Source organism: Haliaeetus albicilla, chromosome 7 (genome assembly GCF_947461875.1).
Source record: "Haliaeetus albicilla chromosome 7, bHalAlb1.1, whole genome shotgun sequence".
NCBI lineage: Eukaryota > Metazoa > Chordata > Aves > Accipitriformes > Accipitridae > Haliaeetus > Haliaeetus albicilla.
This window is the reverse complement of record NC_091489.1, coordinates 2265445-2293272: the sequence shown is the minus strand read 5'-3', so window position 1 is coordinate 2293272 and position 27828 is coordinate 2265445. Positions and strand designations below refer to the sequence as shown.

General features: G+C 59.0%; 1 protein-coding gene across 17 annotated transcripts in view; it reads right to left on the bottom strand.

The window, feature by feature from the left end:
• SRCIN1 (SRC kinase signaling inhibitor 1) overlaps positions 1 to 27828 on the bottom strand; it is an 81819-nt gene that overhangs the window by 28330 nt on the left and 25661 nt on the right. For 5 of the 17 annotated variants that reach the window (XM_069786447.1, XM_069786448.1, XM_069786445.1 and 2 more), the window contains 2 exons: positions 20428 to 20711; positions 6780 to 6803 (listed from right to left, as the gene is read on the bottom strand). In XM_069786447.1, coding sequence (XP_069642548.1) covers positions 6780 to 6803; positions 20428 to 20688 — 285 coding nt within the window. In that variant the 5' untranslated portion in view covers positions 20689 to 20711. Of the gene's footprint in view, positions 1 to 550; positions 1052 to 6779; positions 6804 to 14933; positions 15210 to 20427; positions 20712 to 24137; positions 24414 to 27828 lie in introns of those variants that run through there. The other 12 variants (XM_069786442.1, XM_069786446.1, XM_069786451.1 and 9 more) reach the window with 12 other exon arrangements.

Here is a 27828-nt window from a genome sequence, read left to right as displayed (position 1 = left end):
CCCCCATTTCTCTGCCAGCCTGACCCCATCACAACATCACTGGAGGGTTTCAGCCAGGCCAACCTGGTTCCACCTCTTTGCTTGGGGTCATTGAGCCCAGGGCTCAGCAAAGTAGTGCCTGCCTTTCCCTCCCTCTGAGATGTTGGGATAAGACCCCACCACCTCGGTCCCCTCCTGGGCCCCAGTAATGGCTGGAGGGGCTCCTGCGGAGGGGAGGGCTGTGCTGTTAGTGCCCCGGGGTGTGGGACAGTGGAGCTTTGCAAAAATTAATTCCAGTTGGTGTCTGGAGAACTCCTTTGAGACTCCCCAGCCTGCCCAGCTCTCACCGTCAGGAGCCTCGTCACCACCCGAAGCAGCTCTGACCCCTCTGCAAACAAACCGATGCCAGCGCATCACAAACCGCTCCATTCATTCATTCATTTCTAATGAACTCCACTCAACCTTAATTATTGATGCTCCCAGAGAGTGAGTCAGCGAAGAGCTGCCGGCTGTTTTGTAAGAGGAGCAGAGCCCAGGTAAGGGGACACTTCCCCAGCAGATGCCTCCTTACCTCGAGTCTGGCTGCAAATCCCTCCCAGGGAGCATCCCTGACCAGAACGCAGCATCCCTGACCAGGATACAGCATCCTCGGCACCTGGGCATCACCTCACCAGCCTTCCCAGCCCGGGTATCAGCTCTGGAGTTTCAAACCAGCTTCGGAGAGGGTAGCCCAGCTGTCCCAGTACTGCATGCACAGGGCTGTGGTGCCACTCTCCTCCCACACGTCCCAGCTCAGGTGCTTGATCTCAGCGAGCAGGGGCTGAGCAGATGCAACTGAACCCCTCCGCATCCTTGTGCAGCGTTTCACACCAGCTCCACCAGCCAGGAGCACTGAACTTCAGCAAAGCATCCATGCAGGGAAGGACTTCCAGTAGTCCAGCTCCTGCCTCCCGAGATGGAGAAGCCAGGAGATGCCCAGCTGGGAAGAAAAGGAGGACAATCTGGAGATAACTGGGGCTGCAGCATCAAAGGTGGAAGAAATGAGAGGCTTCGGGTGCTCTGAGCATCATATACTACAAGTCTTCCCCATCCAAGAGGGTTGTGGCTTCTCCATCCCCCTCCACCGGCCCCCACCCCTCTCACCCTGCCTCGGTCTCGACGCCAAATTAAAAGCGTACCGCTCACGGCAGCAATAATTCATCCAGTGTCTAATGCTCAACATTTTGTCAGGATTATCCTGATTAACCCAGAATTAATCCTGATCTCAATGTTAACAGGATTAGCGTTAAAATCGGATTAGTTTTTTAAACCAGACCCCTTGACTAAAGAAAGGGGCCTTCCCCACCAGATGTGCACAGCCTGCTACTGGCAGCCAGATGTGAGCAGGAGCCGGGCAGGAGCTCGCTACACTGCGATGGGTCCCACGCGTGGGTGAAACGGGGTACCCCTACAGCGAGCATCTCCGTGACACCAGCATCCATCGCTCCTGCTCTGCAAAGCACACGAGCTGCCCGGCCCTCTGAAGGTGATGAGCAGGAGCCCAACACTCAGATGTCGTGTTTCCAAGCAGAAAACACTCTTTTGCCCTCAGACATGGCCCAGCCACCTCTGCGGGGGACGCGGGTGGCTGCTTGCCCCCTCTCTGCATTTTTTCCCCTTCCTGCTGGCACCAACAGCCTCCCGCCTTCGCCTGCCTGATGAATATTTAAAAGCCTGGATCCTCTGCAGCCTCATGAATATTGACGGCTGCTGGTTGCCCGCCACGGTGGTGGTCCCTCTGCATCCCTCTCCGGGCACGGACAGCAGGGTCGGCAGCGGCAGGGTCGGCATCAGCGGGGTTTGTCGGCAGCACCTGCCCGGCGGAGGGGATCGGGGTGCCTGCGCGGGAGAAGGCACCTCCAAGGGCTGTCCCCGCCGCACCGCACCTGAGGACTCTGCGCTCAGTCCCCAAAACGCTTGCTTTCTTCCCAAAAGTGCAGGGGTGGAGCAGTCTCCCTGCTGGCAGTGGAGCAGCAGAAGGTCCTGGCACCCAGGGCAGGGCTGGAGCTGGGACCACCCATGGGTGGGGGGACACGCCGTGCCTACTCATCCTCATCTCCTGGCGCCGGGTGCAACCTTGGCTTGCACAGGGAGGATAATCATTAACCTCCCAGCAAAGGTAGCCGGCCTGTTGTTCCTGGAGTTGTTTTCCCATAACTCAACCAGGCATGTCCAGTCTGGCATCCGTGGGGAGAGGAGCATCCCTGCCGTGAGACCCTGGACAAATGTAAGCGGCGGGGGTGTCCAGAAACAGGCTTGGTCCAGCACCTCCCCTGAGGCTGAGGTGGTCCCGGGAGATGGATTATGGTGAGGTATGTGGCAGGAGGTATTTTTGGGGGTGAGGGTGCCTGTCCTGCCTCCACCCCTGCTACCTCGAGCCTGCGTGGATGTTCGCCCCAGCCATCCCCTTCCTCGCTGGGGCTGAGCGGCGGCCGCGTTCAATCCCCGCTCTCTGGCGATGCTGCCTTGTGTGACAGCATCTTCCAAAAATAAGCAAATTACTGCATCCTTCAGGGATGCTGGCGGATGGGAAGCAAAGCCAAGTGTGAGAAAGCAGCAGAAAGGGGATGGGGGGAGAAGGGACAAGCCCTTGCTGGGCTGAAGCCACCACGGGAGGGGAGCCGGTACAGGCTGCAAACCGGCGGGGACACTCGGGTTAGCAGCATTAGTGACGGGGACTTCACAGTGACAGGTGACAAGGCTCAGCTCTTTGGCATCTAAGGCATGATTTGCTTTAGCAGCTGTATACAGGGAGGCTGGGCTCTGGTTAAACATGTGCGGGTGCCTCTTGGGAAAAAGGCTCGGAGAGGTTGGTTTGAAGTGCAAGAAAAGAAAACCAACTTCATCAGCAACAGCTGCAGGTAAACAGCCCCAAATCTGGGACACCAGCCCACACACTGCTGCAGGTCGTGCGGCTGCACCTCCCCTGGGTACTCTCAAACAAGTCACCTAGTCCCACCGCGCCTCAGTTTCCCCATTCCTACACTAAGGACGCTACCCTCCATCCCTGCTGCGATAATAAATAGTGACAACACCCAGGATCAACAGATAACTGAGCACCAGAAAGCATGGACAGGTCAGAAAACCAGCAAGTGCCCCAAAAGCAGAGCAAGGAGGAGGTGGGAGCAGGCGCTCAGCAGCTGCTCTCTCCTCTCGGGTACACCCCAACGCCTTCTTCCCGCGAGCAATAAAATATTACGCAGCAAACGCCGGTCCCCGAGGAACGCGGCGGACGCCAAGGCCACGGGGAGGGCACGGGGAGGAGGGCTGGTGCAGGAGCAGCAGGATTACAGGAGCTAAGCCTGCCTGGTATTTGCTCGTCTCCTGCAAGTAAATACTGCTGCCTGCCTACAATACCAGCTGGGCAAGCGCCTCGAGTCCCCGGCCTGCTGGTGAGATGGAAATGGCTCCTGCTAACGAAACGAGAGGCTCCCAGAAAGCCCCGTGTCCTGGCCGTGCCGCCACAGCCCGAAGCCCCGATCAAGCCATCGACCGCTGCTGGAGCAGGAGCTGTGCAATTAGAGCCCGATGTGGGTGACGCGGCCCCAGACACTTGTTTTAAAGACAACTGCGTCCTGCCCCCTGCGCTTTCTCCCTTCCACATCCTAGTCATTTTTTTCCCCGCTAGCTTTTGCTTTAGTCCCTTTGATGTTCTTTTAAAGTCCTGGCACCAAAGGAGCTCTTCCGAGGCTCTGCCTTCGGTTTTCCCCATTCCTCCTCCAGCTGACAAGTGACAGCAAGGAGCCAGCCCACCCCTTGCATTAGCACAGCAGGAGCCCCCAGCCCTCGGTACTGCCTCCCCGCTCTCTGCAGCGAAGCCCCCTCCCCGCTGCATCCCTGGGGAGGGATTTGCTCCCCGGCCAGATCCAGGGATATGTCCCTGGAGCCCCCAAGCCCTGCAAACCATGGGGCTGAGATGCTCCTGCCCAGGAGAGGCTGATTCCCAGAACGTGGTTTTGAGTCACCCCAAAACATCAGGGATGGTGGCCGTGAGCTGGGATGTGGTTTAGGTGATGGGAAGGCGAGGGGGTACCAGGCTGGCCTGGCTGAGGGACTCGGGCATCTGCCTGGGGACTCGGGGACCGGCAGCAGCGTGACAATGGCCACGGAGTGGCTGGATCGATGGCTCCGTGCGGGCACACAGCCCGAGCCAGCTGGTGGGAAGGGACGTTCGTGAGCTGAGCGGGGCTGGCTCAGTCTAGAAGCGAGTGCAGAAATCCCAGGGATGCGCTGGGGCACGGGGCAGGAGGATGGAGCAGGGCGGAGGGCAGAGGCAGCGGCAGGACCCGCAGACACGAGGGGGATGCGGAGGATGAAACGGCTTGGGGACAAGGCGATCTCCTGGACCCCTCTCTGCCATGACAGCACCACCACCGACATACAAGAGCATCTGCCCATCTCCAGCGCTAAGCCTGACAAACACAGCCATGCAGGCCCCCCCCTTCCCCCCAAAGCCCACGCCTGGAGAGCCCCAAATCGCTGCCAGCACCTGCCCATTGCCTGTCCCCAGGCAGATGGGGCATGCCAGGGCAGGACGACAGCAGGTCCTGCCCTGGGAGCCCGTCCCTGGGTGTCCCTAGGAATTTGGCACAGCCATTCCCACCATCCGATCCCCTCCATCCCTCATCAGTTGGGTCTCTGGCCACGGCCCACCCCCCCTTTTTGGCCGAGGGATGGAAAAGGGCTGGCTCTGCACCCCCAGCAGCGGAGGGTGTCAGCTGGACGCCGACAGGGAACCTGAAGGTTGATGAAAGTTTTATTTTGGGGAGTGAGCAGGGGGGGTGGGAGGCGGCTTTCCCAGCTGAAGGCCAAGCCTGCAGCTACAGAAGACCCCAGGGGACGCAGGTGGCTGCAGTGGCCTCGAGGAAGCCCCCAGCACCTGCTTGCCAGGATCAGCCTCCCCGCAGGGCTCTCCCCGTGACAAGCCATCCCCAGCTGCCTCTGGCTCATGCCCCACTTGGTAGCAGGGTCAGGCAGCTGGGGGCCTCCCTTGGTGGGGAAGCAGAGGGTGATTTAACCCGTAATGAGTTTCCACAGCTGATACAGCCAGGGAAGATGCTCTGCTTGCGATGCAAAATACTTCCAGGCTCGGGTGGAAAAATATGTAGTTACAGAAAACGCACCCTCTGTGGCTGCAAAACCCCTGCCGCTGCCGAGGAGGACCCCTCTGGGGTGGGTGGGCCCCTAAAGTTTGTCCCCATTTTATTTCTTGCTCACAAAAAAATGGAAAACAAAACAAAAAAAAGAAAAAATTGAGGCTTTTGTGCCTTCTCCCCCAGTCCCAGGAATGTCCCCGAGAGCACGTGGCTGAAACCGGCCGGTGAGAACTCAGACAGCTGAACATTCAGGGAGCCGCCGTTCACACGCGTTTTATGCTGCAAGTACTTCAAGAATGAAAACTCGGAACAAGTGCACATATTATGCATTTTACGACTCCTCCGCTCTCCGCTGCCAACCAAGGAAAGCGCCTGTTTTTTCCACAGGAAGAGCAAACCCACCAGGGACAACACGCCAAGGTCATCCAGCAACATGCCTGACCTTGAAGTGTTGCCACCGCATCCCTGGGCGAGGAGGAGGGAGGAAGGGGAGTTGCGATGACATGCGTACTTCACCCTGCCAGACAATAGGGCAACTGTTTGCAAGGTGCTGGCAGGAATCACCGGGCAGGCACAGACCCTCCGCGCTGCCAGGAGACTCCGCTCAGGGTCCCCTTTGTGTAGCCTGGAAGAGGTGGGTTTAGGCACAAAGATCCCGGTGCAATAAAGCAAACGCTAACGATTTCTCCGTTCTGCCGCTCCCGCAGCAGCCTCCTGACAAACAAGCCGGTACCGTAACGCTCAAGCGACAGAGCAGAGGATGGAGACAGAGATGCGATGGCCAACGTGGGACAGAGCTGCCCCTTCCCCTCCCGCAGGGCTCAACACCATCAGCCGAACAAATAACTTTGCTGTCTGGTCTAAAAATCCCTCGACATGCCAAACACAGGCCGGTCTCTGGGGTCCGGCATGGCATTTGCATTGGAAAGCCCGTTCCTTCTCCTTCTCCGCCAACCCCACCTCCTGCAAGATGCCGGCAGAGCCCAGCTTTAGGGAGCGGGACGCCAGCAACCCCCCCCACATCCCGAGAGCATCTCCTGCCCATCAGTGTGGGATCAGCCTGGGCTCTCCGGGGAACCGGGAGCTCGGGAGAGGGAGATGAGGAGCCCAACGGGGAAAGCGGTGCTGGGCAAACAGTCAAGTGCAGATAAGCGACCGACACGCCGCGCGATGGGAAGCTCAGCGGGGTCACCGACTGGAGGGACAGGCTCTGCTCAGCAGCTCTCCCCCTCCTCCAAGGAGGAGGCTGGAAATCAGAGCAACCCTTGTATCTCTGCCTGGGAGCAGGCACCTGGATGGAGTTCTGCAGGTGGACTTCGGAGCCCATCCTGAATAGGGTATTTTCTGCCCTTTTCCCCGAATTAAGGTCTGCTCTGCAATGAAATAACTCTAAAGCAGCAGGATTTGACTGTGGGGTGATAATGGTCTAAATGAGGGCAGGACCCTCAGACAACAGGTTTGTAGCTGCACAACTTGACCCAAAAGCATAAAAGATCCTTCTCATGAGCTTAAACTGCTGCTGAGCTGAGAACAAACTACTTTGGCACAGGAATCCTCAAGAAAAAAACCCGAGCTCCCACCCCCCCTACACAGACACAGAGATGAGGCAAGAGTGGAAAAGTGCATGCATTTCAAACAGAAGCATGAAAAATCAGAAATACTGACCTTAAAGCTCCAGTAGTTGGGTTGCTAACAAAAAATAAAACAACAAAACAAAAGAAAACAAAAAATACCATTAAGATTCTGGTTTGACTTTTGTTTTCCTTTTGAGAATTGTTGACTTTAAACTGCAACATTAAACCTGCTCTCATTTCTGCTTAAGGTCCCCTCCCAATGGGTTGCTTAAGTTTCATGCTGCTAAGGGCTGGCGAAAGGGAAGCAGTATCATGCAAGCAGGCAGGGACGGTGATGGGTACTGAATGCAGACCAGGGTGCAAGGTAACTGAAGCAGAGCAAAGGGGGGAGCAGGATGGCAGCCCAGCATCACTACTGGAGTTACTGGGATGCCCACACTGTCCTGGCATGTGCTGATCAGACTGCTACCCTGGGAGTCAGTGCTGGAAGCCAGAATAATTTTCATTTTTAAAGGTATCTTCCAATCCCCCCTCTTTGCCCCTGCTACCTCCCTCTGTTGCTTCTCCGCAGCGTTTCCACCGGTGTCAAGCCGATGTGCTACAGTGCATGACAGGAGCTGGCATTGCTTACAGCCCAGCAAGCTGGAGAGCTCGGGAGCTTTCTTCTCCCAAACCACCCACTGATAATCACCAGTGGGAGATTGCACCGAAAATCCCGAGGATGCTCGGAGCTGCGGCTCACTGCAATACCCACCGTCGGGCAGCGGAGCGGCTCGTGGCTTAGAGACTTGAGACCCTCTCCCAGGGCAGCACCGGGCTCGCACAGCCAGGACGGGGCTGCAGGAGCCCAGCGAGTCCTCAGAGGACGACGCGAGGACCGAGAACACGCCAGGGCCGAGCATCCCCAACACGCCGTGCTGCCGGACGGGGACGGGCGGGCTCCCCGCTGCTGCGGGCGAAGCGAAGGGCTTCAGAGCAGGGCATGCGCTTGGCACAGCAGCATGGCGAGCAGCTTCATCCCACCCCGGGGCAGGGCCCCTAATGCCCACCCAGCCCGGGCAGCAGCACCCCAAGACTGTGTTTGAGGATGCAGCAGGAGGGAAGTTAGATCTAGTGACAAGAAGCGTGATCCACCTTGCTGGAGGGGGAAGCATTTGGAAGGGGAAGCATTTTGATATCACCGAGATGTGCAGATAATGGGTGGGGTGGGAGAAATGAGTACAGAGCAGCTTTTGTCCCAACAGTCTTTTTATTGGGACCAAAGTTCTTGACTGCTCTTTTCTCCCTTCTCACACCTGCCTATCACCTTGCTTTTTTACAGCATTTATTTCCCCACCAAAATCACGGTGGCTGCAAACCTGGTTTGTTACTTAGAGGATGATTTTTTTGCATTATTATTATTATTATTTCAAATAGGAAGCAAGCTCCCACACCAAGCTCCCAGTCCCCATCAGTCCCTGCAATGCCCGGTGGCTGCCAAGGAGTCTCCTACCACAGTGCTTTAGGAGCAGAGGAAGAAGTTGCAATAACATTAGACCATCGTGGAGTATTTATCCAAGGACTTTAACAATCCACTAGCAGATTTGCTGCTGGGGTATTAACCCTTCTGCTGACAAGGTAAATAGAGGTCTAGTCTATGTATATACACAAATTCACTTGTTAGACTCATCTCAAGTGTCAGCAGGATACTCTTATTCCAATTCAAGATGCAGTTCACATTAATATTCCATAAGACATCAGTAGACCCAAACCAAGTTTTGCCTCAACCAAACGAAAACTGTTTTAAAAGTGATTTAAGTCAAACGAGTGCAGTGTTTTCATGCAGACAAGCCTGAAGGCACAAAGGTCTTTTCCAAGGGCACACCGTGACTCAGAGGCAGAACCAGAAATAGAAGTCCAGAGCCGTGATTACCAGGCACTATTAGATAACAACCGGCAGGATCCAAGCCTATCCTGGGCACGTAAAGCTTTTCCAAAACACCAGGAGCTTGAAAGTGAGAAACCGCCTCAGAATGCCTTTCGGTACTAAACGAAGCCATCCATCCTATCTAGCAATTAACACGCCAGCTGCACCAGCAGTTCTTTGCAGCCTGAGCTCCCGGTGCAAGGTGCCGGGAGCAAGGCAAAGCTGGCAGCACCGGTACCTGCCCGGCTGTACGTGGGGGCAAAGCCCAAATTGCAGCACTGCCTTGTGTCAAGCCAAAGCATCTGACCCCAGGTAGAAGCTCCTCCTCGGCTAGAGGAGCTGTGGGAAACAAGAGCCCAGCTTGCTGTCTCCGAGAGGTGAGTGGGATTGCATCAGCTCCTGAAGGGTTTTTGACATGCCGTGCCTCGACTGGGGAAACGTCTCGAGTTAAGCTGCGCAGGGCAGCAGTTTTATAACTGCGCTTCTGCTCGGCAGCCCTCATCCAAAGTCCCCAAGGCCAGATTCGGATGCCGCCTCCCGGGAAAGGCTGCGCGAGGGACGTTTCGTAAATCACAGCCCATTTCAAATGGACACGAGTAAATCCTTCATCCCCTTCCCTTGCCAGACTCGCCCCCTCTAGCAGCTGGTTCTCCCCACCTCATCACCAGTACATCCAGTCTAGGAAGGGGACGAGAGACCCCCCCACCCGGGGAGGGCAGGCCAGAGGTGCCTGGTCCCTGGAGGCATGGATATGCTGCCTTCCCACCGAGGGGGTGCTCACCCCCCTCAACTCCTTTGTGTTTTGAATGGCTGCAAAGGGCCTCCCCAATGCAATCGGCCAAATACTCCAAGCACTGCTGGGAAAAGGCTGGGAAAAGTTGTGGCCAAACCAGTCTGTCCCAGTCCCCAAAGGGCCCTGACACAGTGTGTGGTGGAAGGTGACGCTCCTGACTTTTTCCTTCTGTGACTTTTTTTTTCCCCTCCGTGCTCTTTATTTTGCTGTTGAAGACTCTCAGTAATTTTCCTCAGACCTTGATATTACTGATCCTATCTCGTGCCAGCCCTTGGTATGTATTTTATTTATTATTTTAGGATGACTGGACAGGCTTATCACAAAGTCCATAAATTACATCCCCACCGCACACAGCCACTCCACATCAAACTAGCAATGAGCTTGTCTGAACCCCAGGTGCCATGGGAGGGAATCAAGAATATTCTGGAAGCAATTTGGGCTGATTAGCATGACCCGGAGCACGCACCAGGATGACATAGCACCCATCCTCTCCCAGGTCCCTGGATCCAGCCCCAGAAAAGCCTCTTCGCTGGCAGTGGTGCAGGACCCCCCCCGCAAGCAGAACTCTGCCCCAGGCTATGGGCTGGATGGGGGAATAGGGGATGCTCTGCCTGCCCTGCCTGTACCCTGCCGAGAGGCAGGACTGTCCAGGGATGACAATCTGGTGCTGCCTGCCAGGGCCAAGTGGGCGATGGACACCACCACGCAGATCTTTCGGGGGCTCCATCTGTCCTTGCAGGCACCGATGCCGCACCGGCGCTTTGCCCAACCCGTCCTGCCATTTGCTCATCCTCCCCCCACCCCAAATCTCCCAAAGCAAAGAGGATGTGTTCCCCCAGAACAGGTACCCCACTCTGGGCGCAGGCTGTGCCCAAGGAGATGATAGCCACAGGGGACCATGGTGGCACAAGCATCCACAGCCTTAAATGCAGCCACCTCCCACCAGGTCCCCCAAAACCAGGGGACGGAGCCCGAGCGCTGTGCCCAGCTCCCCTGCGAGCACCACGGCAGCCGGCCAGGCTGGCAAGGGTGGATTTGTACAAAGAGAAGAGAAGAGGAGAGGGCCAAGGTAGAATTAACATATCGCTGGCTCTTCAAAAGCATCAAAGGGAGATAATGGTCTGAGAGAGGATTTGAAGCGACAGCCTTGTTACAACCGATAAAACAGGCAGCTCGCTTGCAGCAGAGCTGTGCAGAAGGTATGAAGAATTACAAAGGCTGAGATTATAATTACAATGAAAGTCATGACCATGATGCTGCAAAATGATGGGCTAACTAGGACTGGGCCCCCCCAAAGCACGGACGTGTGCACACGTGTGCACAGGCGTGCGCTTAGGAGCTGGAGCACACATGCAAGTGCAAAATGGGGGCTGAGATGCTCCTGTGAATCCACAGCCATGTGGGAACCCATGCACACACGAACGCTCGGAGAGATGCACCCGCATAAATACACATGCACACTGCAGAAGAGGAAAACCAGAGCTGGGGGAATGTAGTGAAGAACATTTTGGAGTTAAAAAAGAAAAAAATAGTCTTTGTGATTGTCCCAGGAGAAGCCAGGAGGTAAATGAAATCCAAGTGAGTCACTGCCTTGACCAAGGCAGACTTCCCCTGGTTAGCAATTATAACACAAATCTGTTAGTGATTAACAAGGCAGGACTCAATGCATCCCTCTAAAATGGACAGCAGCAGCGTCCCCAGCACACTCCACCAAAGGGAGAGACAGAGGCAGTTTCACCGGCTTTTTAATTAACTCATTTTCAGGAGTTCCAGTTTCTGATAGAGTTGCCCTCAAGCACAATGTCTTGACAAACAAAAATCTCCTTGAAAAATAACAGTAAAGGGAATTTAATCTGTTTCTCCTTATTAAAGTTTTTTAATGCTTTTCAGCACAAGAGAAACTGAATTGAAGTGGATATAGCAAAATGACAAGATAGAGTTGAATGCAAACAGTAAGTAACCAGACAGAGTGAAGAGCAGCACCGACACTGTGCGTTGCAGATATTGTCATCCGAGGTCTCGCAATTATTGCAAAAGGACCTCTCAAACCCGAGCATCCCAGCACGCAGGAGAGAGACCAGCGCGAGACGAGACGGGATGCAGGAGCGCCGGGGCTCGTTCCCATCATACCTGGGCTCCTAAGGGGCATCAGTGAGTGATCCAACCCAGACCCCACCATGAAAAGGGCACCAAGACGCTTGCTTTGCCGCTCCTCTTTCAGGCACAGGCGTCTTTAGGCAGAGACTTGGGTTTTACTACACCTCTCCCCAGTCCCCAGCCCAAAGAGGCTCTGACGGCCGTCAAGAGATGTCACCAGAGATGCCATAGCAGGCTGTCACAGCGACCCGATGGCAGGCATCACCGGCAGACCCCTGGCCTGGCTGCGCTGCTCAAAGTTTGCCCGCAGGACCGCACCATCCCTCTGTCCGCCCACGCACCAGCCTTCTCTCCAGGAGAGGTTCGTCAGCTCTCCAGCAGCAATTACAGCCTTGACCTACAACACAGTGTCTCTGAGGCAGCCCAGGTGATATCAGAGCACAAACGCCTTTGGACATCGGTGGATTTGCGCTCCTGACCCTTACTCAAGCCCCTTCCTTTCCTGATGCCAACACAAAGCAAATCAGCAATGTCTCTTTATAGCAATGCACCCCCAAGCAGCGATGCATCAGGACAAATGCTCTGCTGAGGATCAGCCATGCAACTGCCTGCTTGGGCTTCAAAATCTCCCTTCTGCGGCCTCCACAGGCTTTAAAATCTCCCGTCCGTGGCTTCCACGTCCAAGGTCAGGGACCCCTCTTGTGCTTGCAGGTTCCCGGGGGTCCAGGCTTGGTGCTCAGCACATCCCCAGCCTGCTCAGGATGGGGGGGGGTCCCTGCACCAGCAGAAGCAGGCAGCAGTCACGCACCCCAGCCCAGGGGCCAAGGTCTCCTCCATCCTTCATCCTCCTCCTGGGGTGTGGGGAGGGCGGCCAGGGGAGCAGGGCCAAAGGTTTTTTGGGGGGAAGTCAGGGAAAGCAGGCAGAAGTTGGGCAGATCAGATTGCAGAGTAGCTATGGCAACGGCACGGCGTAGGTGGACCAACACAATAGGGACGGGCAAGGTAAACCCGGCAGCAAGCAGGCAGCGAGCATCCATCGGCTCCCCACGGCTCACAGCCAGGGACAGCACCGGGGTCCGGCCCCCCGAGAGCTTTGGGGTGACCACCACCCTCCATCAGACACCTCCAAACCCAGAGAAGCTCATCCCTGCAGGCAAAACCCCGAAAAACCCCACGCCAAGGGCGAGGAGGGTCGGATCCTCCGCAGGATCCCCCTGGACCTCTAGGACCTGCGGATCTGTCAGCGCCGCAACCGTCTCCCCGGGGGGCTACGGCAGCCGCGTCCCCCCACGCCACGACCCCTGCGTCCCACCTCAGGGTCCCTTTGGGGGGGGGGTACCAGCACAGTGGGGTGCAGCTGGTGCCCAGCCAGCAGCAAAGCTGGGGAGGGCGGACAGAGGCAGAGGGCACCGAAACGCAGCCGCTGATGGAGACCGACCTGGACCTGTTCTTCTCCGCTCCCTGCCTAACGCTGCCAGCACCGCCGGAGCCAGGTCTGCATTAGCAGCAGGAATAGAAAAGCTGCCTTTCTGGCTGCTGCAGCTTTTTTGGCGTTCTCTCTCCCAACGCCGCTCAGCGCCAGCCCAGCGCCGTAACACCGGGGGAGGCAGGAGCCCGAGGTCGTCTCGCAAAGACCCCCAAGGCTGCCGGCAAGAAGGAGCCAAATTTGGGTTAGGAACAGCAGGAAACTTCGGGCGGCGGGACAGGGATGGATGCACGCGTTCACGTCGTCGCATCCATGTGTGTGCCGGAGAGGCAGGAATACGCACGTCCCTTCCAGGCTGGCGACCCCGACGGCAGCACCGGCACCGCGCTCCCCTGAACCGCGGCGAGGAACAGGGGAGCGCTGGGAGCCCACGCGTGCCGAGGGGAACACGCCGGGTACATCCCACCTGCCGCCAGGATGGAGTCGGATCCAGTTCCTGATGGGCATCCACCGGGTATCTCGTTAATGCCCTCCCCAGGGCCGGCATCGCTGTCACCAACGCGGCCGTATTTATTACCCACTTCTCAGGGACTTCAAGACCCGCTTCCCCCCTGCTCTGTGCATAAAGCCAAAGGAGAAGTGGGGTGACCCACAGACCTTTGCGTGACTCCCAGCTCCCAGGGACCTGATTCCCAGGCAAAATGCGGGCCAGGTCTCTTTTAATCAGCAGGAATTGCTCCCAATAGGGGAAAAATAAGAGAATCAATAGAGGCAGCTCTGGCTGCAGTCATACGGACACACACACACACGCTCGTTCATGTTACTCCCGACAGCCACGCACGCTCTCCTCCACCATTACAGCAGTTTGCAACGGTTCACAACGCACTCCACCTCTGGAGACCAAGATCAGACCCCGGGAAGAGCAACGAAGGGCCCTGCTTCTCTCTCCCACCGCCCCAGCAAGCTCCTGCCAACCGGTTCACTTCAGGCAGCGTTCCCAAGCCACCATCGCCACCGGTTTTACAAAAGCAGAGCGTCCAGGTCCCCCCCCATGCCTTGCCGGTGCGGGGGCACCCCCAGCCCGGCCAAGCACCCCGCGAGGACAAGACGATGCCAACCTCACGCCAAGGCGATGGGCACCCCGCTGTGTGCCCAGCTCCACCGCCTCTCGGGGGGCCGGAGCGAGATGCTGTCAAGCCTCTCCTCCCGTCACGGAGGTCCCGCTGCCCAGTTGGGTATGGAGGGGGGGGTCCTCGTGGTGCCGGCAGGTTCCCCGCGTGGAAGGATGCTCGGCCAAACGAGCTGGAGGCGAAACAAGCCCCCACACGGTGCAGGGATGCTGCGTGCCCAGACCACCATCTGCCCCTCTGCCGGCTGCCCGCTCCGCAGCCCGGGAAGGGGAGAGGGGAGCAGTGTCCCCTGCAGAGGGACGGGGACACGGGTGACGAGGGGGCTGCCCTCTGAAGACGGGGGCTGCACTGCCGGGGGCTTGGCGCGGGCACCGCCGGGGGCTTGGCATGGCCCTATGTGCAACCGGGGAAGGGGGTGCACACAGGGACCCCCCCCAGCTGCTGCACCAAAGGGCAACGCAGGGACGATGGCACCCACGAACAGTCCCCCCCTCCCTGCTGGGAGCCTGGGGCGACCCCCAGGGAAGGGGAATGTAGGGGGGCTGGAGGGAAAGGGGGGGGTGGAGGGAAAGGGGGGGGGCTGGAGCCCCGCAGCCAGGGGAAGGGCACGATCGGGGGCATCGGTTGGCGATGGGGCTGGGAAAAGGGGACCGGGATCTCGGGGGGGCGGAGGGGGGGGACCGGGACGTTTGGGGACGGGGATGCTGGGGTGGCGGGGGGGAACACCAGGATATCTGGGGAAGGGGAGGTCGGGGGACTGCAGTAAGGGGCGGCGGACACCGGGATACAGGAGGGGACGGCGACACCGGACCCGCAATCCCCCCACCCGGAGGGATGAACCTCCCCCCACCACCTCCCTGCTCCGCCCTACCGGCCTCCCCTCGTCCCGGTACCTGCGGCAGGTAAGCCCGGCCCGGGATCCGCAGCGCCGACGAGCTGAGCTGGGCTCGGCTCGGCTCGGCTCGGCTCGGCTCGGCTCGGCTCGGGGGGGGGCTGGCGGGCGGGGCCGGGGCCGGGGCCGCTGCGCGCGGAGCGGAGCGGAGCCGCCACCTCCCGCCGCTGCGGCCGCTGCCGCCGCCGCCGGCCCCGCGCGCGCCCGCCCTGATAGGGGCGCGGTCGTCATGGCAACCGCGACTCCACCTGCCGCCGCGCTGCGCCCGGCCCGCCAGGCGGGGGCGCGCGCGCTCCCGCCGGGGGGGGGGGCGGGGCATGGGGTGGGTGCTGGGGCGGGGGGGGGAATTGGGGGTGCGATGGGGCAGAGGTGGGTGCTGGGGGGCAATTGGGGGTGTAATAGGGTGGCGGTAGGTGCTGGGGGGGGATTGGGGCAGGGGTGGGTGCTGGGGGGGTGGGAATTGGGGTTGCGATGGGGCAGAGGTGGGTGCTGGGGGGGGAACTGGGGGTGCGATGGGGCAGAGGTGGGTGCTGGGGGGAATTGGGGGTGCGATGGGGCAGAGGTGGGTGCTGGGGGGCAATTGGGGGTGTAATGGGGTGGCGGTGGGTGCTGGGGGGGAATTGGGGCAGGGGTGGGTGCTGGGGGGTGGGAATTGGGGGTGCGATGGGGCAGAGGTGGGTGCTGGGGGAATTGGGGGTGCAATAGGGCAGGGGTGGGTGCTGGGGGGCAATTGGGGCAGGGGTGGGTGCTGGGGGGTGGGAATTGGGGGTGCGATGGGGCAGAGGTGGGTGCTGGGGGGAGAACTGGGGGTGCAATGGGGCACGGGGTGGGTGCTGGGGGGAATTGGGGGTGCAATAGGGCAGGGGTGGGTGCTGGGGGTGCGACGGGGCACAGGGTGGGTACTGGTGGCAATTGGGGGTGCGATGGGGCAGGGGCGGGCACCCCCCCCATGAGACACTGCCGCAGCACAGGGTGCCACCGGGCTCACCCCATCCCACCCCAGCACCCCTGGGGGCTTTGCAGCCCCCGCAGGAGCCCCGGTGCCATCTTGTGCGCGGCCCCCGGGCTGCCCACCCGTGAGGGGCTTGGCATGGCCCTCGTCAGCCCCCCGCGGGGTCCCGGGACCCCCAGTTCCCCAGGAGTTTTTCCTTCCTATAGTTATGCAGAAACGCATCAGGATTCGCTCCCCGAAAGGCTTGACAACTGCAAGGCCAAGAAAAATAACCGGGATTTTTAAATTAATTTTTTTTTTAATTGGTGGGAGCCGGGTCCAAGCATTTGGGGGTGGGAGTGGGGGCTGCAGCAGCCCCGTGATGCCAGACCCAGCATCCCGCCTGCCCCCCCCAGCCCCCGCTGCATACCTGGCCCGAACCCCGGGAGGTGCTGAGCCAACAGCACTACAGAAAAAGGCAAAATACTATCGAGAATAACCCATGCAAAAAATTGCTTGCGGCTGGGAGAGCAGAATCACCGCTCCCCCTGCCCTGCCCTGCCTGCAGACCCGGCCGCACAAACCCCCAGCCCCGAATTTCAGCCCCCCCCAGGTCCCCAGTGCGGCAGCATACCCTGCTGCGGAGCGGGGAAGCAGCCAAGACCCCTGCTTTATTTGGGGAAACTGAGGCACAAAGCCAGCCGCAGCAAACCAGCAACCTGCCTGCGCTCCTGCCTGCACCCCTGCCTGCGGGATTGCTCCTGCCCTACACACGATGCCGTAGGGACCCCTTGGCAAGGCAGGAAAAATCAGGGACCTGGCTTCGTGGGTACGTACATCTGTGCTGACTGTTATTTATTTATTCCAAAGTCGGATTTATTCTGGGCAGCTGCAAATCTGCTGCTGTCAGGCAGCCACCGACATGTTAACACTCAGCTCGAGCCTTTTCCTGTTTTGGTTTTTTTTTTGTTGGTTTTTTTTTTCCTGCAGCAGAACTGGACAAGCTTAAATCCAAGCTTTTATATACTTTTATTTAGACCTGAAAGAGGCATGTTTCTGCTCCAGCTCCACTGCGGTATTTAACCCCATGCTGCAGCTTACGAGCTGCAAGGCACCCGAGTAGACAGGGCTTAATTGCGATACAGCTGGCATGCAGGCTTTTAACTGGTTACGGGCAAGGGAGGGTTTGTAATCCCTTATTTTCTGGGGTTTATAATTTGCCTGCCTAAAACTACGTCTTGCCGGTGGGTACGCACCCTCCGAGCCCCATACAGAGAAGCACAGCCAAAAGCAATGTGGCTATTAGTGACAAACGGGGAGGGGCAATGGGGCCATCCCCCTTTACACCATTATATTGCTATTTTTCTAAATGTTCCTAACTTTCTAAATGTTTGATATCGGGCACTGGTGGTATGGCCCCGGCCAAATCGTATGTCCCAGAGCACCGATGCACAGAGAGGCAAGAAACGTGGACGTGCCATCCCTCTCCTGCCGGATTTACCCCTCGCGGGGCAGGATTTACCCCAAAAGCAGACCCAAAGCCCAGCAGCCGCTGTGCTCCATCAGCCACCTCGTCCCGATTCCCATTCCTCTCTTTATTGTTAACATGCCCATTTAACGTGTTCTCCCATCTGGGTTTTAAATTAGCTAGCTGCCGCCTTGGACTTCTCCGCAGATTTGCTAGCAGTCTGTTGGGTGTTGGTACAATTATTTGCCTGGTGTTTTTCTGCTCTGTTATATATACATATGATTAAAATTAACATTACACTCGCTTTCCAATTCCTATGCACGAGTACAATGGCGTTTTGCTGCAGGCTTTGCCACGCTGAAAGGGATGTTGACATTTATGAAATGTTTCTATTCACCTCTGATTTTGCAAACTCTTTTATATGTAATTTTTTTAAAAAAAAAAACAAAATAGCAAAGCCTGTGATCTGAAATACCTGCCAGGCTCCCCTAGAATGGCAAAGCAAGTTTCAAACGTTTCAGGCAGGCCCAGAGTGTTGTATCCCAATGTCATTTAAAGGTTGGCACCCGGCATTTCCAGTGTTCCTAGTTATATTTTCTCCCCGTTATTATTTACCGCCTGTGGGGAAAATGAAGAAAAAAGAAGAAAAAAAAAAAAGAGAAAAAAATAGGATTTTTTTTTTCTTTTTTTTCTTTCCCCACCAGTTGCAAATAGGTGATGCTTGTGGCTGGGCTGAGGGATGGAGCTGTGCCCCTGCCCAGCACCCTGCCCGGGATGGGGAGGGACGGAGCCGGTCTGGGACCCTCACCCCTCCACAACCAAGCCCCAAAAAGCCAGGCTGGGCTTGACTGGTGCCAATAAATGCCTGGACACCCCTCCCGGTCGCACTGGGCACCCATGGCCCCGAGCGAGGGGGTTCAGAAATAAAGAAGATAATTCCAGAATCCAGATCATCTTTCTTTCACCTTATACAAATCCTCCAAATCTTATCAGACCCCGAGTCAACATGGGCTGGATTTTTTTAATAGCTGCTGCTTATAAAAAAAAAAATTAAAATCTTTAAATAGTTGTACTAAGAGAGGAAAGATTCCTAGTTATTTACTGAGAAATATCACTCTGCGGCTGGAAATGTCACCGCTCCATCTTGTGAGCGGCAGCGCAGGTACGGACCGTGCCCCATGTGCAGTACCCGGCCCCGCTCAGGTTAATGGCGATGGCAAAGCCGCCATCAATAATTACCCCTTAGCCAAAATCTGGATGCTCGGCTGGTGCAAAACACCACAGCTGTGCGGGATTTGGCTATTCCACTTTGCATCCAGCCACGAGTTTTTTTGCAAGGAGAGGGGCTGCAAAGCGGGGACCCCCCCCTCCCCAGTTCTCCCCAAAGCAGCCCCGCTGGGTGAAGGAGGGTGCAGGACGGGTGGCAGCTCGGAGGAGGCGGCGATGCTGCTGCTGCCGCCTTGGCACGGGCGGCACACCGGGGCCCCGCCGGTTTTCCTTACAACGCCGGATTTCTTTTTGCCGCGCTAGGTCTGGGAGCCGTCGCCTCCGTCCCTCGGGGAGGTGTCTAGTTGGAGATGATATAAGATTTCTTTCCAGCCACGTCCTCCAGCTGCTCCGCGCTCACCCTCCCCTCTGCCTTTTTATAAAAAGTGCCCGTTTAGGTGGGGATTTATTGCTGCCCCGACAGCATCACCGGGGGCACCGCTGTTACCCGAAGGAGGAGCGGTCTGGGGTCCCCAGCACCCTGGGGTGCTGCCTGGCCCTGGGGGGCACCCCTGGACACGAGGGATGGATATTGTCCCTAGGAACCGTTCCTTTGCTGCTTTCGGTAAGGGTGCCCAGACGTGTCACCCACTGTCCTGCCCTGAGGACTGGCTGGTCCCTGTGGGAAGACTGAGTCCCTGGGGAGCAGAAAACTGAAGGACATCCCTGCGGGGACATGGGTACCAAATCCCGGGCATCCCTTACCCATCCGCACCCCGCACAGCACAGCGGCACATGCTGGGGCAGAGCCGTGGCCCCTCGCTGCCTCTGCTCATCCTGCCCCGCAGCCCCAAAAACTCACCAGCCTCACTGGCACCTTACCGGGCAGCCGGGGTGGGGGGAGATATCTGCCCCAGGAGCTGCACTGAACCCCCCCCGGCTCAGAAAGCATCCCCATCCCAGCACTTGTGCTGCTCAGGTCAGGGTTGGCCATGGTTTTGCACCAACATCCTCAGATTTTTGGGGTCCATAACACAGAGGAGAGCATTGGGGCTCCGCAGCCAGGTTTTGATTTAAGCCCATGCTCACAGGAACAGCCTGCCCAAACAAGGATTAATGCTAAATCCTCACCCCCAGCACTACTGCACGGACACTTGGGGATGGGCCGTGCCAGGGCACCGCGGGCTGGCCCGGGGACATGCCACAGTGGCCCGGGGACATGCCACAGAGCTCCAGCCAGGCTGGGGGCGAGGGTCGGGGCGAAGCTTTGCCTGGGCAAACTCTTTATTTCAGCCTTTCATACCATGCGAGCTATGGCAGGGAGCAACCGCTTCAGAGCTGGGGGGGCTGCAGAGATGTGGGGAGCCCGGAGGAGGCTTGCGGGGCCGTGCAGCGCCAGGCACGCAGCCGGGTTTGCAGACACCAGCCCGTGGGTCAGGCTGCCCCTTCCCCGGTGAGGTTGGGGTTTGCAGCCCAGCCGAAATCTGCAGAGACCTGGGCTGGTTGTCACCCTTCCGTGGGGCAAATCCAGAGGCCAGCTGCCCATCACGGCCATCACACCCACCCTTCTGCACCGTCCCTCTCCTCTCCACGGCTGCCAACAGCCACCGGGATCAAATCCATCCCTATGGCAGGGTAAATCTGCCTGGGACCCCCCCAGCCCTGGGGAGAGAGGGGGGGTACTCCCCACTGGGGATGGCGGATGCTCCCCCTCGGGGCTGGAGGATGCTTTTCCTCAGACCTGGGGGATGCTCCCCCCCATGGGGCTGCTGCAAGTGGCCACCCATTTCGTGCACCATCCAAGCCCCCGGCGAGCTGCTTCTCCTCCTAAAGCACAAGATGGGGTCCCCGTCCCCCCCCTCCCCCCAACCCCGAGAAGACGCCCCTTACCTGGTCCCGCATGCGTTCCTGCTGTCCCCGCAGCGCCAGCGCGTGCTGCGGGTACTTGTTCTTCAGGTGGTCCATGAAGGCATCCCGCTTGCGCTCCATCTCCGACTTCTGGAGGCCGGTGAGGGCCTCCAGGCTCTGGGCGGCGATGACGGTGTGCCGGCGCTCCGAGGTGTGCACCAACCCTACGTTGGAGAAGCGCCGGGTGCCGTTGCCCAAGGTCCGGTATTCCCGCGGGTACTCGGCATCATCTGCCGAGATCATGTGGGTGCTCGTCCTCTCGGGATCTGCACGGGGAGGGGAGAGCAGAGCCGGGGTCATGGCCAGCCCCGAGGTGGTCCTGCTGGTATGGGGCAGAGGTGGGGTGCTAAGATTTGGGGATGGGGAGGGGGTTTTAGACTAGAAGTGATAGCTGAGCCTAGCTGGGAGCAGAGTTATCCCTCAATGGGATAGAACCAGGGGGTTGGTGGGCACAGGGTTTATCCCCCTGCGATGGCAGCCGTGTCCCCGCTCCCGGGCACGGGGCTGGTGGTGGCAGGAGATGGATGGGGCAGGGGGCAGCAGGAGGGATGGAGGGGCTGGGATGCCACCGAGACCACGATGTTCAGACTGAAACATGGATAAAACAGCCTTGGGTTATTAAAACGGCACAGACAAGACACAGGAGCCGGGCACCGCTCCGGAGCACAGACAGACAGGGGGACACGGACACATGGACAAACCAAAAAGAAAATTAAATGCGGGCCAGGGTGGGGGGAGGCTCGTGTCTGCCCATCAGCGCCTGCCCTGTGCTGCTGCCCACGGGGGCAGGCAGGATCCCCCATGCCCTGCCTGCCAGAGACCCCCACCGGAGGGTCAGCCGCCCATCCTGCAGCCGCTGCTCCCCGGGCAGCCCACAGGCACCAAACCCGGCATCGCAGGGATGCTCTGCCCCATCCCAGCCCTCTTGCAGAGTTTCACCCCATCCCGGGCAGGTAGAGCGGGCAGCGAGTGCAGGCAGGGAGGGCAGGCAAGGCAGTCACGCGTGCAGCGAGGCAAAAGGGACTTGTCCCTTTGCTAATAATTCATTAGCTGCACGTTGTGATTTTAATTTCCAGGGAAGTTGTGCCGAGCGCGCACAATGCGAGTGGTAATGAATGCCTGGAAGTCCCTGCACGCTGCCAGCGCCTGGCACCTCCTCGGTGGCTGCAGGATGAGGCCACTCCGTGGTTCCCAGCCCCACGCCTGCTGCAGAGCAGCCCCCACCCCAAGAAGCCACTTTTGAGGGTCTCGTGCCATCTAAGCCCCCATCACACAGCCCTGGGCTGGTCCCGGCTGTCACCGCCGTGCCTGTGCCGAGGCCACGAGCTGTCTTTGCCGCCGCTAACTAGTTTGGCAACATGCAGCATGTGTGTTGCAGGGATTCGCCGCGTTAAGGCTTTACTTTTTCGCTCACCGTTTAACCTTGATCCATTATTCATATCCCTCCTTGTCTTTTTTTCCCCCTCCCTTCCTTCCCAAGCTCCTGTTAAGCAAATCATAGAGGGTTTTTCCTTTTCCCTTAATTATTTATCAGCCCAACGTATTAGCTTTATATCAACTGATTGTGTTATTAATGTAGGACAGGACTCCAGCATGTGCTACAGACATAACTCCTCTGCTCAAGGTCATACAAGGGAGTTTGCTACGAGCCAGGCAAGGATATCACGCTGTCAGCAAACGCTACAGGCAGTTCCTTACCCCCGCCAAAGCTTGATCCCCGCTTTCCTCTACCAGAAAACACCCAGTCCAGCTCCTTCCACAGCTCCATCACCAAGCGTGACCTCAGCCAGGGGACTGTCACCCCCGTACCCAGCAGACAGCGGCAGAATTTGAGCAAGAGCCGAAGTTCCCGGTCCCTCCCCACCTCACCGCTTCGCTCGGCCGGGTCCCCGCGTCACCGCTGCATGGGGGAGGTCGCGGCAGCACATCTGCCACGTACAAAATGCCCCGAGATCTCCCAGGGAAAGTGGCACAGAAGAGATGTCAGAGGAGACACCTCGGTCCTTCTGCTGGCAGAGGAGGAGGCAGCGTGATGCAGGGCTGAGAGCATCGTCCCAGTGTCCCCGGGTACCACCGGCTGAGGAGCCTCTGGTAAACTCCAGCACTGATGGGAAACACAGACGGAGCAATTTCTCCTGTAGCACCCTGCTGAGCCCCAGAAGCTGCCTTCCCACCTCTCCTTTCACCTAACAGCCCCCCATAACACACACGTCTCACCCCGGGTTTGCTGCTATCAGGCAGAAAACTCCCTCCTGCCCTCGGCCGGTTGCTCAAGCGCTTGCTCTATGATGGCAAAGCAGCGGGGATGCACTGGCAGGGGCCGCATCCAGCACCCGGCACCCATCCCAGCTCCAGCATCAGATGCCCCTTGGCAGTGCCTGGATGCATCCTTGGAGCTCTCAGGTCTAAGGTGGAGGAGAGGGGGAGTGGAACCCCAGGCATCCCCCCCCGGCGCAGGCAGGGCACCCAGCGTGGCCCGTTCCCACCAAACCAGTCCCTCTGCGGTGCTGGATCCTGGGTGCCACCAGGACTCCCAGCCTCATTGCATCCCATGGGAACGATGAGCCCAGGAAGGCTATGAAAGAGGGGTGACGGGACACCCCGAAAGCCCCCAGCGACAGCAGTGACAAGGCTGGGAGGAAGGAGCTGCAGCTCCTCTCCCTCGCTGGGGAGAGCAGCAGCGTGGCAGCGAGGAGGCCTCAAGCCGGAGGAAGATGCAGGGACGGGGGCTTGGGGGATGCAAGAGGGGCTGGTTCCCTGCAGCCGCCTCCACGGTGCCTCCACCAGCCCCCGGGTTTAGCAGCCCTGGGCTGAGGCTGCATTCCCGGCTCCTTCCCACCCTCCTCCTCCTCCTCTCGCTGCCGAGCCACGCATCAGCATGCAGCTCCCCGCTCCCTAATTACATGCTCCGAGAGCGGAACGCGCCAGCTCGCTGTCTCTCTGCCGACTACTAAAAAGGATGGTTTGAAAAGCCCTGCACAATCTGCACAGGGGTCAGAGCAAAGCTGGATGCCGTCAGGGGTTCTTCCACCCCCGGCTGCGCCGCGTCCGCTCCCACATTCCTCGCCGGGCTCCGGAGCAGGTGGAGGGGGAGGCAGCCCCAGCACCACGAACCCCATAATCCACGAACCCCATAATCCACGAACCCCGCTAAGGTGAGAGGAGGAAAAGCCACCACAGACATGCATGTACCTGTCCCCACATCAGCCACCTTCCCCTCCAGATCCCAGCCTGGAGCGGGCAGACACCATTTGATAAGGGAACGACCAACAACTCGGGTACGGGGGCTCCCTTGGAAAGGGACCTTAAACCATCCACGCTCTTTCGTGCTTCCCTGGCATGGTGCATGGAAAGAGGGTGTTAATCCTTCCCTCCTGGCCTCACCCCAAGGGGATAATTACATCCTGCCACCCGAAATCCCCCCACCAAGTTGTTTCTCTTCCTGCCGTGCCGGGACCGTGCGCTGATGCTGGAACAGTGGTACCCACACACGGACTGCCCCGACGCCAGCAACGGCAGCAGCAAGATCCCTGGAAAGTGCTTCCCAGGGCTGCTTCCAAGTGGGTCACTGGGGTGGGAGAGCTGGTGGCCGGAGCCTGCCCAGAGTCCCCGTCTTGGCACTGCCCCAGCCCAGCCAAGCAGGGTGCCCCTCCGGGACGTGTCCCCCGCACAGGGACCATCCCGTCGCTTACCCACGGGTGCAGGACAGCTTCCACGGCGGCTGGTAAACTGCTTCGGTGGGACGGGGGAGGCAGCCCCCAGGTCTCCAGGGGCTGAAGGCGGCTCCTTTGCCGGGCGCAGGGCTCCCACGACAGCCAAAATCCCACGGTATATCCTGGCAAGCCCCTCTCCGAGCAGCGGGGGGTTAAAGGAGCACGATTCTCTTTGCCGATTCATCCATCCATCTTCCTTACCTGCCGGCAGAGGTGTCACCCGTGCCAGGGCCACAGCCCGGGTTCCTAGCAGGATGCGGCCACTGCCTCCTTCCTGGGAGAAGCAGCGGCACCAAAGGCACCGGAGCCCGATATCATGCTTTGGGTGATGCTCTTGAGGACTGGGGCTTTGCAGTCCAAGTAGCAGCTCTCCACCAGCTCCCTGCTCCCTCACTGGGAGACGGGGGGTGGGAGAGGCCCCCAAAAACCCGCCCTGTGCTGCGGGTGCTGCCCAGCGAGAGCCACGCCGGGTCAGAGCGGCTGCAGGATCGGTGGCACGGTCCGCTCGGATCCCCCCCGCCAGCAGCTTGGCAGGGCTTTATCATAAAGAGGATCTTTCAAACACAGTTTATTACTGCAGTTTCATAAATCTTCATGAGGCAGCGAGGCTCACACGGGCCGTGAAAGCAACGGCAGTTAGCGGAGCATGAAAAATAGTCCAAGAAAGCAATTGTACAAAAAGGGGCGAGGGGAGGGGAAGGAGAGAGTACATTTGGGGAGAAAGGGAGGCGAAAGAATAGAAGCCCCTCGGAGCGATGCGGCTCCCCCGCGCCCGGCCATTAAGGCAGCGGGAAGAGCGCGATGCACTCGCCTTCTTCCCAAAGGCTGCGGCTGCTGCGCTGCCAGCTTGCTGCCTGCACAGCACCCAAGGAGGCTGCCCAGCACCCAGAGCCCCGCTCGGCACTAACCCCTTCCCTGCCACGCTGCTGCCAGGCCCTGGGAGATGGGAGCAATAGCCGGGAAGAGCAGGGAGAGCCTGCACGGCTCCTGCTCCGGCTGCACTTAACTCCTGTTGTGCTGCGCAGCCGACCCCAGAAATACCTGCCCCTGCCTGAGCCGGGACCTGCTGGGGTAAAGGGACCTTTAGAGGCATTGCTGCCCAGGGGGTCCCTGTCCCTGGCTCAGCCACACTCTATTTGCACTCATTTGGGGATGGGGGCACGATGGTCAAGTGCCCTCCGGGACCTGCCTCAGACTTTCGTCTCGCCCCCACAATGGGACCAGCGAACAAAGCCAAAAAGCGCTGGGAGCTGCACGGCTGCCGGTGTTCTCCTACCAAAGCCGTGCCCAGGCGCAGCAGCAAGGCAGCCGACACGCCACGGGGGGACACACAAGCTCTTTTCACCCACGCCGCCGCCACGTGCCGAATGGGTCCAACTACCGCCAGTGCTTTAAGCAGCCAGATCTGTTCATTTAAAATCAATCCACAGAGAAACGTATCCCTGTTTCACCCTTGGGGGTGCCGGGAGCGGGACAGACCTGGGGTCCTTCCCAGCACATGAGTGTTAAGGTGAGGGTGTCTGCACGTCCCCCCCAATGCCTCGCAGAGCACCGGGCGAGCAATACGGGGAGTGAAAGCCGATGGGTGGCTGGGCTGAAACCTCCCTGCCGTCCTCTTACTCCCCAGGCTGATGGATACCCGGCGCCGAACTGCCTGGGAAAAGCTAGATGATGCCAAGGCTGCCCACAAGGGACCATTAACATCCGTCCCGGGACAAACATCCCCCATGCCCATGCTATGCCCGGTGGGGGATGCAGCTCTCCCATCCTCAAGGGTCCCTCCCCGCAGCACCGAGCTGCGGCTTAGGCCAGGCTCAGCGGCAGGCAGCGGGCTCCCTGCCATGTCTTTCACTCCCAAATTCAAGTGGAACCAAGGAAAATAAAACATCACCCGCTGACCATTTCATCGGGAACTTCCCAGCCAGGTTAGCGCAGACCCCACAACCCTGCTCCACTGGCACCGCAGCCAGGATGCCGCTTGGCTCTTCAAAGGCGAGCAGGGGCACGGTGCCCGTGCGCAGCGGCAGTCCGGATGCGACCCTGCAGACCTGGCCCTGCTGGTCCCCAGCCTCTACGTGCCCTGGATGCTGCCTGCACCCCACTAATGCCAGCCCTGCCGATGCCGCCGGAGCTGCGCAGGGACGAGGAGCCAGTCCGAAGCCATGCAATGTGTTGGTGTGCACTGGTTGCTCCCTGGCTGGAGCTCGGGGCGGTCCAGCTGGCATCTCTCCGCGAGGCTGCCCTGACAAGCAGCTCCTTTCCTTTGGAAGCAGAGAAACAACCGGATAAATTCCCATGTCATTGTCAAAACCCAAACTGAAGGAGAAACCCCATCTGGCCAGCCCTGTAAAAAGCAGCAGCTACTTCCCACCTCACCGGGTGTTATCACACCCACGCGTGCACATGGAAATGGGAGACGAGTTCACCTCCTAACTCGCATGGACGGCAGCGCCAAGCGCAGGGCCAGCACACCCAGCTGCTCACTTTGTGCTCAGGATGAGGACCAGCACCCACCTGCCCAGAGCCCCATCCCCACATCCCTCTTTTGAGATGGGGCACATAAACCAGGCCAGCCCCCATGCTGTCACCCAGGGAAGGGGGACCTGGCACCCCGAGGACCTCCTCCAGCCTTACCCGCCTCAGCCTGCAGCTCCCCTGTGGGTTTTTTTTGCAGGCAGGGCTCCCTGCCACCACGCTGCTGTCCCACAGCAGCAGCCACCTGAAAAGCATGAACTGGCCCCTGTCCTTCCTCTTCCTCGCACTATGTCCTCAGCTCAGCATCTCCCCAGGATCTCCTGCCAGCTCCAAGCTGGGAGCCATCCCTACCCTCGCCCAAGCTAGGGACCGGAGGGGACAGCACCAAGGTAGCCCCATCCCTGCTCTCTCGCGCAGTGGCTGTCTGACAGACGGCCGTGATGCTGAAGAGCAAAAGCCCGGTGGGGTGGGCTCTGCTGACAAGGCAATCAGGGGGTCTGTAAGTGGATAAGCCTTGTGTGACCGATCATATGGTGACCAAGCGGCTCCGCTTTCACCTTGCAGCACCGAGCCCAGCAGCTGGTAGAGCAGCAAATACCACAGTGAGCTCCCGGGGCTCCCAGACGGAGCGGACCCCTCTCCTCTGGTGGCAGGGGATGGGTCGCTCCGGATGCCTGCAGTGGCACAGATGTGACCTGACCTGTGCCACAGGCACAGTAAGCAGAGCTTGGTAGCATCGGGGGATGCTCCAGAGGCAGCCAGTGGGCAGGAATGTCCCCATTGCCCTGCGGGAAGGGCAGCACCCGAGCAAGGGTTTCTCCCCACATGTCCTGGCCCCCTCGGACACCCCGGCAGTAGGAAGCACCTATCCCCGCTGCAGTGGGAGGCAGAAAGGAGCTGCCCTCGCTTAGGCGAGGGAAAACAAGATGGACAGAGGGTGAGCTCACGGAGGGCAAAGCGGTGTGGGAAGGATGGCTCACAGCTGGGAGAGCCGGGACAAATCTTTCCCCTGCCATCAGCTTCCTCCCTGACCTTTGGCAGGAGGCTGAAGCCAGTGGCATCCTCTGTGCATGGAGAGCATCCCTGCCCAGGGCAGAGTCTTTCCCACTGGGGACTGGAGGAGAAAGGAGCCCCGCGTGCCCTGGCAAGAGGCCGCATCCTCAGCTGGCAGGGATGGCACAGTGGCTGGGGAGAT